Source organism: Myodes glareolus, chromosome 19 (genome assembly GCF_982192425.1).
Source record: "Myodes glareolus chromosome 19, mMyoGla1.1, whole genome shotgun sequence".
In the NCBI taxonomy this organism is placed as follows: Eukaryota; Metazoa; Chordata; class Mammalia; order Rodentia; family Cricetidae; genus Myodes; species Myodes glareolus.
The window spans coordinates 18524386-18536286 of record NC_142044.1 but is presented as its reverse complement, the minus strand read 5'-3'; the positions used below and the strand labels follow the sequence as shown (position 1 = coordinate 18536286).

The 11901-nt window shown below is 39.4% G+C and overlaps 1 protein-coding gene across 1 annotated transcript in view; it reads left to right on the top strand.

Annotated features, from left to right (window-relative positions):
* The first annotated feature begins 12 nt into the window (after nt 1-12).
* Nucleotides 13-11901, top strand: part of Taf2 (TATA-box binding protein associated factor 2) — a 59943-nt gene continuing 48054 nt past the window's right edge. Inside the window, exons 1-6 of the mRNA XM_087898780.1 lie at nt 13-320; nt 705-758; nt 5476-5636; nt 8338-8456; nt 10187-10328; nt 11090-11321. Coding sequence (XP_087754906.1) covers nt 237-320; nt 705-758; nt 5476-5636; nt 8338-8456; nt 10187-10328; nt 11090-11321 — 792 coding nt within the window. The 5' untranslated portion in view covers nt 13-236. The remainder of the gene's footprint in view (nt 321-704; nt 759-5475; nt 5637-8337; nt 8457-10186; nt 10329-11089; nt 11322-11901) is intronic.

Genomic DNA, 11901 nt, shown 5'->3' with positions numbered 1-11901 from the left:
TCCTCTGACGTAGCGGGTCAGAGGTGACCGGCAAGATGTCGGCCGTCGGAGGCTCTGAGTGTCTGTAGAGCGGCTCATTTGTGTGACAGGGACCTGGCGGAGGCGGCTGGGAGTGGCCGAGGAGGGGACGCGAGACCGAGGCCGGGTGACCGGGCACTCAGGGTGCACGGGCCGCTCCCGGGAATGCGCCACAGTCCCCCGAGCAGCCGGGAAGGCGAGCCGCGCGGGAGCGCTTCATGCCGCCCACCGGCATAGAGACCTCCAGGATGAACAGGAAGAAAGGAGACAAGGGCTTCGAGAGCCCACGGCCGTACAAATTATAAGTACACCCTCCCACCCCAGTTTCTCGCCCTTCTTTGATTTTGTTCCCATTGTTTCTATGAAAGGTTTGATGGATCTGGGAAACTGAGCGTTCACTCCAGTGGACCTGGTGTCTGCAGCATAAAAATGTTTTGAATGACTATATAATAATATTCAGCTTAGCCCCCCTGCAGGCTCATAAACCCCTTTTAAAACACTGCTGTGTTTTTGTCAATACAAACCTTTCCATGGCTCTTGCTAGATTTAAAATAAGATTACTCACCTAGTAGGCTTTGAAGATAGAAACTTAGCAAGTTAGCTGTTTAGAACTTAGATCTTATTTGTACTTGGATACAGTTATGCTTTTATTTAATAACAGTCGTTTTCTTTCTTTTTGATATACAACCCATCAGGTCGTCTGTATCAACAACATAAACTTCCAGAGAAAATCCGTTGTGGTAAGATCATTCCCAGTCCCCGTAAACAGTATAAGTCAGCCTTTCGCAGTTCCTAGAGATTCTGTAATCTTCCAGATGATGGTGCCTCAAGAATGAGAAACTAGAATTCAAGTCTCTTTGATTATCATATCCTTTTGCTAATTGTATTGCCTCAGTTCTCCCCACTTCTTTTCCAGATTAAAATGTTTAATACTTATTAAGCATGTCATGGAGTACAAAATCATTATAGTCAAGTGCTTTTACATTGTGTGCATTAGACAACAATAAACCTCTAGTAAGATTTAGCCCATGAACAAATTAAAATGTACACACATTGACTTGACTTGGCGTCTAAGGGACCTGCTCTTTCTCATTCTTCACTGATATGGTTTAGGTAGTACTGCTTTGTGGTGAGGTTTTGAATAGCGCCTTTTTTTTTGATTTTTGGTAAAACCTATTATGCGGGAATCATTGAAAACCTAAGTTCTTTATTGTACTTTCTCAGAAGAACCTATATGAATTAAATGGACTACATCTTAGAAATGCTTTCTTTGAAAGAGTGTGTCAGCTTCCTCGTTAGACTTGACTTATGTGTCTATAAGTGTAAGCTTAGGATTAACTGTAAAGATAGGAAAATGTAACTTTCAAAGCAGTCTTAGAATTTTAGATTTGTAAAGATCCTTAAAAAATGACATTAGAGCAGCTTCTCACTTATGGAAGGTCTCTTGTAGTGTTTGTCACAGATTGCTATTTATTTTGAGTTTTGGGGGTAGAACACATTAGGCAGATTATGTAGAGAACTTGGAATAATTAGGGAGTATTTTTAAGATGTTATTCCTGCAGAATAGGGAAGATACGACTAGGCTCTCAAGCTTAGCACTACTAAAGAGGAGTAGAGTCAGTGTGGCTGCATTATAGTGCATGTTAGGTGAATCCTTACTGTATGTAAGACATTCCTTAAGGTATATGTATATTAACTCATTGAACCGTCACCCTACCCTCTTGAAGTAGATAAGATTTCAGTCCTAGCTTTATAAATGAGGGAACTGAGAATATTGATGTTAAAAGGAAGGTAGGTAAATGAAGAATTAATAGACCAACAAGACAGATGCCTACATATAGTCTGGCAGAAGAACTTCTGGTGGTCATTGTTCATATTTATGTGTCATTACTTTCTGTAACCATGAGAGATATCTGGTTGCTTGGATTTACTCCCCTGGAATGGAAAAAAGAGCAGTCCAGAGCTATCTGTTACCTGTGGCACCATAATTGCTCCTACTTCGCTAGACAGGGACCTATTATTCCTATATATGTATATTATATTATAGGGCTATACTAGTAAACTTAGTCCTATTCTAATATACTTGATCTATGATGTCATTTAATGACATGATCTCCAAAGACTTCATTCCTGATTACTGCACTGTGGTGATGTTTGGAGAGTTCAGATATCCTGCTAGTCCAGAAGAACCAAGCTTTGATGACTCCAAGAAGGTTCAGGTGTTCTGTTTTATTCTTGTTTTCAGATGGATAGTGACCTGGCAGTCAGACTGCAAATCCCTCCTGACTAGTTTCAGAAAATAGATTCAGGAGGCTGTATGGTAGAGACTGGCTTCTCATGTACTCAGAAGGCTCTGGTCTAGGACTGTGAACTGGCTTAGATCTAGTAAATTAGATAAACAATCTCTACTACAGCACTGTAAATCAATTTTCCTCCCGGTACACTTAGAGACTTGCTGTTTATCAGGCAACACCATCATAAGATACCTACTTACATCTTTCTTCAGCACCTCATAATCGGTGAGCTGTTACGTTAGTTCTGTGGATCAGAATACCGTATCTAAGATGAACACAGTGGTAGCTCCTTTAATCCTCACACTCAGGAGACTGAGGTGGGAAGATCAGTTGGGCTTAGGAAATTTGGACCAGCCTGAACAAAATGGGGAGACTTTCTCTTAAAAAAAACAAAAAAAACAAAAAAACAACTGAGCATGGTGGCACACACCTGGGGCACCACAGGCTGCAGCAAGAAGACTGGGAGTTTGATGGAGTCTGGACTTCTTAGGTGATGCTGGATGTTTGATGGAGCTTGGACTTCTTAGGTGATGCTGGGAGTTTGATGGAGCCTGGACTTCTTAGGTGATGCTGGGAGTTTGATGGAGCCTGGACTACTTAGGTGATGCTGGGAGTTTGATGGAGCCTGGACTTCTTAGGTGATGCTGGGAGTTTGATGGAGCTTGGACTACTTAGGTGATGCTGGGAATTTGATGGAGCCTGGACTTCTTAGGTGATGCTGGATGTTTGATGGAGCCTGGACTACTTAGGTGATGCTGGGAGTTTGATGAAGCCTGGACTACTTAGGTGATGCTGTTTCAAAACAAAAAGGGAGAAACAAAACCACTCATGTTTATGCAGTTTTCTTCTGGGATTTATTTTGATGACTGTGCTCATTCATAAGTAAATTTTGAACATACTTCTGGGCACAGAAAATTCTACAGAGAAGAATGATTACAGTCACAGAAGAGGATGATATGTAGAGCAGGATCTCTGAGCTGGTGTAGTGCTGCCCTGCAGAGGAGAGAGAGAAAGTTGAGGAACATGAGACATTCAGAAGGCATTTCATTTAAATTTACAGTAGGTAAAATGTTTTCAAAATGATCAAAAGATTTTCAAAAAAGTTGTGAAGTGGTGGAGAAAACCCTAATGGAAGGAGGTGATTTGAGAAGTTAGAGGATCTGGCGTTTTGAATTGTGTCATTGGCTAAGGATGCCGGTTTCGATGCTTGTGAAGATTAATGGATCTGATTGTTGTGTGCAAGTTGGGGCCCCGTGTCATATTAGGGAACTGTTTTTCTGAAATATTCTCTCATCATTTGTATATTATTAGCATTAGTTTGTATCTTATCATCAGCCTTATTTTAATTTACTTTTTTATTTTTGAGACAGTGTCATTGAGCAACCCTAGATGTCCTGAAACTGACTGTAGATCAGTCTGATCTTTGAACTCATAGAGATCTGCCTGCCCCTGTTTCCCGAGTGCTGGGATTAAAGGTGTGTGCTACCACTGCCAGCACCAGATTCATTTGGTTCTGCTTGCTGGTTTTCCCTTAATCTAAGTTTATTCATTTAGAGTGGACATCATCTAATGATTGATAGGGCAATTTAAGACAATTTTGGGCTAGGCATGGTGTCACATAACTTTATTTCTAACACTAGAGGCAGAGGCAGAAAGATCCCTAAATTTGAAGTCAACTGGATCTCTATGGAGAGTTATAGCCCAGCTAAGACTACATGGAGGGAAGAGGAGTCTATGCTTTTTGGGATTCCTGCTACACTGGCTCATGAGTTACACGTTTACTTCTTCCAACACAGGATTGGTCAGGCTAGCTTCAAACTGGTCATTCTCCTGTCTCCACCTCTCAAGTCCAAATGCTAGAAGCATGTGTTATTACCAGTTTAGTTTGTACTTTTAAATACACAGCTTTCTTCACAACATTTTGGCTTTTCCTCTTTCTGATGTCAACCGTTGATCATGCTGATGGCCTGACTTAAGATTGACGACTCTTATTGGAGATCTGGGAGCAGGAGGAACTGCTCTAAAGGATATACAGAAAATATTCATGAACTTTATTTAAATCCTTTGTGCCCAGAGCATTATAGCTAACATTTTCTTTCTTTTTCTTTTCTTCTTCTTTCTTTCTTTCTTTTTTTTTTTTGGCTTATATATAGAAGTTAACAGTTAAAATACTTCCCACTAGTACATACTTCTTAGGGTGTCAGTGTAAATGTTTCAAGTAGCACTCTTTCCCTCAGAGCTGGTATCAGGATTAGAGGACACCTCAGAACGTAGTGTGGCATCTGACATGTAGTTCTGGCCGTTATGTCCAGTCCTCTGTGCTGATGGTTTGATTGCTCGTAGACACTCCAGTTGGAACCTCTGAACATTTTGTACTTACTACCTCTGAAACATGTTATGCCCTTCCCTAGTTCATGTGTAATCATAACAGTTTCCACTCAGGAATATGAAAAGCATTGGCCATGCAGTCCATATTTCAACCAGCCTTTCCCATTGAGTCAATGAAGAATGTTGGTAAGAGTGTTTAGCAGTTGGCTGTATCATAGGTGGTTTCTCTAGATGGCCTGCACGCCTCTCAGGTGACATGGCAGAAGTGTACAGCACATGGGGCTGCTTGGCAGGAAATCGGTCAGCATTTGGAAGTACTACTGCTTCTACCTGCGTTTGCTTCCTCTGGCAGTACTTGCAGATAAAGATCTCCTCACTTATCTCTCGTGAAGAGACTCACACTTGGCTTCAGTAGTGTAGATTTTTAAGTCCTCATTCTTTGTGCCATCAGATTCTTTTACATCAGCCTCTTGGTTGTGACTGTTATTACCATTTCTGTTCCTTTAGCCTATTTTGGTTACAGTCTGCCTAGAACTTCTTGTGTTTCAGACTAGAGAGTATTTTTACTTTTCTAGTCAATGGCTTACTTATCACAAGTTGCACAGATGAAGGAAGCACCAGGCTGGGGAAATCTACATAAATTATACTCATTCATCTACTGGCACAATTAATATTTGAAACTGAGATTCTTGGGGAGCAATCATGTATATGTGGCTATTTGGGATTTTATCTTTGGAGGAGGCATAAATAAGTGGCAGCTAAAGAAATATGCTGGGCTGGGGGATTATGCTGTAAGCTTTGCTGCATTTGTAATAGCTGTTCTTTATCTTTACAGGGATTCGTGGAGTTGACGATATTTCCTACAGTTGCAAACTTGAATAGAATCAAATTGAACAGTAAACAGTGTAGAATATACAGAGTCAGGATCAATGACTTGGAAGCTGCTTTTATTTATAATGATCCAACCTTAGAAGTTTGTCACAGTGAATCAAAACAGTAAGTTGTACACCTTAAGTCTATGTTTCTAAGACATTCTATCAATTGTTTTTAGCGATTGTCGGGTTAATGTTTTTCAGCAAATTTTCCACTATATTATAATAGATTTATATGTTATATAATTTCTATTGCTTTTACTGCTCTGAACATTTGTCTTAAGGATTTTCCCACTTTGCCCCAAATAGTAAGTTATTAAATTTCTCTTCCTCATATTGCAGCTTTAAAGAAGTATTATCTGGAAAGTTTCATTACATTTATTTTTGGTGAATTGTCTTAACCAGTTTTCTGTTTTAATGTTATATAAGTGTTTACTTCATAAATACCAGAAGATTGTTTCAATGACTTGGATAGTCACCATCATCTTCAGACCAGAGACACTTTAAAATAGTCTATTAAATGTTTGTACTATTTTAGAGTGTCTTATGAGATGCTGTATCCACTGTCAGCTGAATTTGAGATCACTTTTAAAAAGTCTTGGTAGCCCTTGGTCATATTCTTTCTGTGCTTTTCAGTGTGCTGTAGTGGGGTGCTAAACTTAGCTTTAAATTAATAGTCAAGATTGTATTTTAACTGGCCTAGGATAGTGTCATATTGCCTTAAAACAGCAGTTCTCAAAGTGTATTCTCAGAAAAACAGTATCACCATCACCTGTGAACTTTTAAGATCTGTCAAATCTCAGGTATTGCCCAAACATACTGAGTCAGACAGCATAGAGTTCTTCAAGTTGTGCTTAACAAACCTTCTGGGTAATTCTGATAAGGTCTAAAACTTGAGACTACTTCAGCCAGGGGTTAGAAGACTTGGGGACCTGGGTCTTATCCTTAGACACAATTGTGATGCCAATAATCATTGGTTTAGAATCTTTCAAGTTCAGGAAGGAGATAAAAAAAATGGTGTTGGAAAAATCCAGGGACCAATAAATCCAAGGAATTATTCCTTTAAGTTCCCTTTTCATGAAGGTGAGTTGCTAAAATCACAGTGCTTATACTGACAGAAAAAGACTCATTACAAAACTATCTGCAGATCCTGTTCTGCTGAAGAAAATAAAATCTGCTCAGAGTAGTCAACTATATTACCACTAGTGAATGGAAGACAGGCCTGTAAAAACCCACTGTCTTGCCAGAGGATAGAGTACCTACCCTGTTCAGCCTTGAACTCTGCATTCAAGATAGATTAAGAGGCTAATCACAAAATACAGTGTACATCTGTTTTTAACTAGTAATTTGTTGGAGTACCCAGCACTCAAAAAAGAATGGCCTAGGATCTGGGCACGTGTACCGCAGGAGCAGTGGGCATCCTAGTCGGTTAAGGAAGTCAGCTTCGCTTTGCTCATATTTGAAGATAGCCTCATCTTTTAGCATATGTGCAGCCTAAAGCACTAAGATAACCTTAATGTTTTCTCCCGTGGATGAGGAATCATCCCTTTCAGTGTGAGGAAAGGAGTTATAATGGAAAATCTTTTCAACCTTTAGGCAGTTGGTGGATACAGAATATACTTAGTATATCCCAGGCTGTTCTGGAACTCACTGTGTTGACTAGGCTGGCCTTGAATTTGAGGTAATTTCTGGTCTCAGTCTCTCACCTACTAGAATTTAGCCTTGAGCCTTCACAGATAGTCTGTATTTGTTGTTGTTTTCCTTTATTCTCTGATTTGTTCTAAATGGGATTGCAGTTGGCTTTAGAGAGAAAAGGCTCTGAAAGTGGCTGATTAGTTGGTGCCGAGGGTAAAGAGATGCATTGTATACATTGTTACCTAGTTACTGTCCAGTCCTTTAGAGGACTTGCTTCTGGTATTCCTGGTTCTCATAGCAGAGGAAGATGTTTGTTTGTATATTTTGGTGTTGAAAAGGATCTTATGTAGCCCCAGATGGCTTCAGACTCACTTTGTAGCTAAGGGTGACTTTGAACTTCTGACCTTCTTACCTACCTAGTGCTGAAGCAGCTCCAGCTGTGCCCTAGCTAATACGCCTGTGTGCCTGGCAACACTCTAGCTTGTAGGCTCAGAACACAGAAACCTGTTATTTCAAAGGAACTATTTTACTTATATGAAAATTACTTTAATTTTTATAATTTTTTATGAAATGATTTTTATAAAAAATATTTTTTATAAAAATGAAATATTTTATTTTAATAAAGTATAAAATGCTTTAAATATATCAGTATTTTGAAATATTGGTCTTTGTTGTATGCAAATGTCTGCATACACATGCACGCAGGTACATACCCTGTGCAGTCTTTACATTTATATTAGAAAAACTGATACTAGAAAAGTAGTGATTTTGGCATTCCAGAATTCATGAAGGATGTGAACACGATGATCACTTTAATGGTTCTTTTTAGCTGCTGGGTTTTTTGTTTTTCTCTTTTTTCTTCTCCCTCCCTTTCTCCCTTCTCCCATTTCTCCCTCCCCCACACCTCCCTTCATTTTTGTTGTGAGCACAGGCTGTCTTTGACCTTCACAGAAATCCTCCTGCCTCTGCCTCCAGTGCGCTGGGATCAAAGGTATGCTCCACTGTGTCCATCACATTAGTTCTTAACATGGGGAACAGTGTTAGTAGTAGTTAGCTTGGCTAAAAAGAATTCTTAACCAATTGTGTAAGAAGACAGTACTGAGAAATAATAGTTGTCCTTTGATATTTAGAAAGGTCTTGGTGAAGTGTGTGGCTTATTGTTATTACAAGTTGACTTTTTCTCTCCCCAGGAGAAATCTCAACTATTTTTCCAATGCATATGCAGCTGCGGTTAGTGCTGTGGATCCTGATGCGGGGAATGGAGAGCTCTGCATTAAGGTTCCATCAGAGCTCTGGAAGCATGTCGATGGTAAAACACCAGGAATGTATTACTGCACAGCGAAGTAAAGCCTATTAGGTTTGGAGGCCAGAAAGTTAGTGATGCCTAAACTGTAAACTAACCACTACTGGAAATGCGCAAAGGGGTTGGAAAATTGTTTCCTTCTTTAGGGTCATGGATTGATAGGAATGTGTTAAGTATAGGCTCTTACAAAAATAGGTGGTCTCAGGCCGGGCAGTGGTGGCGCACGCCTTTAATCTCAGCACTCGGGAGGCAGAGGCAGGCGGATCTCTGTGAGTTCGAGGCCAGCCTGGTCTACAAGAGCTAGTTCCAGGACAGGCACCAAAAACTACAGAGAAACCCTGTCTCAAGGGGCTGGAGAGATGGCTCAGTGGTTAAGAGCATTGCCTGTTCTACCAAAGGTCCTGAGTTCAATTCCCGGCAACCACATGGTGGCTCACAACCATCTGTAATGAGGTCTGGTGCCCTCTTCTGGCCTGCAGGCATAGACACAGACAGAATATTGTATACACAATAAATAAATAAATAAATACTTTAAAAAAAAAAAAGAAACCCTGTCTCAAAAATAAAAAAAAAAAAAATAGGTGGTCTCTCTGTTTTCTATAGTGCTGGGAAACCAGGGCTTTGTAGCTGCTAGGCATGTTATTAGGTTGTGCCACCGGCTCCTTTCATTGTTTTTTGTTTGTTTTGTTTTTTAATGAATAGTACTTTTAGAAATCGTGTGGGTAGAGCATGTGTGATATCCATTTGGAATGTATCATTTTTGCAGCATTAATGATCTAAAAATCTTCTGGTTCAGTTCCTCCTTATTACAGAAAAGCATTCTCAGTTCCCACAACGTAAGTTCACTGAGCTAATCTGTGGATGAGCAGAAGCTGGGACTCGAGCTCCTTCCACATGTCCTGTGTACTCTGAGTTTATCTTCTTTAAAGTTTGATTTTCGTTCTTTTAAAATTTAACCGTTGTGATTATTGTTTGAAAACTTTTTACCTTTATTTAGTCTGATAAAAGTCAAGGAAAGAAGAAAGAAAGCACTTTGTTTTCATTGTGCTTGGGAGCAGGTGAGAAAATAGTGTGATTACTCAGTGTAGGGCTCATGTAGAAGCTTATTGCATATTCACAGGGGGAAATTAAATTTACTTTTAGCCAAATGCTGACAAGGCTTTTTTACTACACCGAAATAAAATATAATTTGGAAACATATAGATGATGCAGTTTCATGAGTAATCCCCTTCAACTACCCACTACCCTTTACCCTCCAAAGTCAAATATAATCAACAGTTTGGGAGAAAATACAAAAGGGGAAAATCTTGAGAAGTAGAATTGCAGTTGGATTTGAAAGGCTTTAAAGCATCCACATTAGGGGTTGTGAATTTTTTTCTAAAACCATTACATGTCAAAAATGTTGAGAAGAGAATATGATATGCCTGGTGTTGTGCTCTGTTAGAAACCTCAAGCGGCAGTTAGATTGATTGGAGGCACACTGTCAGCTGGTGTAAGTGGAAACACCAAAAGCCTGCACTGTGGCAAGTGCTGTGGCTTCTTCGTTTTTATGTAGTGGGATTTGACCCCAGGCCTCTAGTGTCTATGCAAGTGTCCTACCAGTGGAGCTCCATCCCAAGCAGCTCCTTGGTTTCTTAATAGAATGCTCAGACTGTGGTTCTCATTGTAGTATCTTCACTGTATAGGTTACTGTTGCTTATTTGCATGCCAGTGAATGTATGTATTTATTTTTGCAGAGTTAAAGGTTCTGAAGATACATATTAACTTCTCTTTGGATCAGCCAAAAGGAGGTCTTCATTTTGTGGTACCCAGTGTAGAGGGCAGTATGGCAGAGAGAGGTGCTCATGTCTTCTCTTGTGGGTATCAAAATTCTACAAGGTAGATTATAAATTCATATATTTCAACTAACTTTATTTTTGTAATTGCACATTTATGTATTGAATATGCAGTGTGTTTATTCATTTAGAGTGACAAGTGTAAGCTTGATTTCCCCCAAACTGCTTCTGAATCATGCTGTACTGATTATTCTTCCTCAGTCTTATTATTTCTTTCATCATCTTTTTTTTAGGGAATAATCCTGAAATAATCCATCAGCTTGATTCTTTAACCGTATAGTGAAGTTCAGCATACATGCAGAAAATTGTATACATTTAAATGCAAAAACATAACTTTTCACCAACGAACAAACCTATTGAGCTCACACTCAGATCAACACAAATAGCATCAGCACTTGGCGGAGTTTCCTCTGCTTCCATTCAGCATTCCCACTTGGCATTCTGTCTAGTTACTGTGTTTCTGAAATACTATTGGTTGTGCTTGCTTTTGAACTTTATGTAAATGGGCTTATTCGTGCTTTGTGTTCTTTATAGCTAGCTTTTTTGTTGTTTAATGATAATAGGTTTACCTACATCTTTACCTGAAATTTTAATCCATTCATTCTCTTGACCTGTAGTTCACTACATGTTGCTGAAATATTTTATAATGTAAGCGCTTTTCTCAGATGAATAATTCTTTTAAGTTAAAGATTGTGTTTTAGAGTTATTTGTATTTTGGTATTTTACACTGATTCTGTCACATAGTAAGACCTGACCTGAGATTTTAAGTGTAAAGTATCTTATGTACTGTTAATGTCTTTGTAGATTTTGGTTCCCATGTGTTGATTCATACTCTGAGCTGTGCACATGGAAGTTAGAATTTACAGTAGACGCTGCAATGGTCGCCGTGTCCAATGGGGATTTGGTGGAGACGGTGTACACCCATGATATGAGGAAGAAGACCTTCCACTATATGCTTACTATTCCGACAGCAGCATCCAATATCTCCTTGGCCATTGGGCCTTTTGAAATCCTCGTCGATCCATATATGCATGAGGTAAGGCATTTCACATGTCTTCTTCTCTGCACTTTCACTCCTTATGGAAAGAAGGCACTAAGAAAATAGTGTTGACTCTATTTGGGGTGTCTACTTTTTTAATCTTGACCTTTCAGACTATTTTAGGTTTGTTTTGTTTTGTTTTTGTTTGAGGTTTGTTTTATTGTTTGTTTGTTTTTCTGAGACACAGAGTCAAGATTTTCCTCTAACTCATGACAGTATCTTCCTGCCTGATTTCCTGAGTACTGAGGCATGCACCATTACATCTGGCTTTCATCTGTCAAACTTTTGTCTACCGTGAAATAATTGTCTATGATACCACATATTTTAAAATTTATTTATTTATTTATTTATTTAATTTTGTTTTTTTGAGGCAGGGTTTCACTGTAGCTTTGGAGTCTGTCCTGGAACTAGCTCTTGTAGACCAGGCTGGCCTTGAACTCACAGGGATCCACCTGCCTCTGCCTCCCAAGTGCTGGGATTAAAGGCATGCGCCACCACCGCTCAGCATGATATTCATGTTTCTAGATGAAACCTTCCTGGGTTTTTGTTTGTTTTGAGACAGTCTATGAAGCTCTGG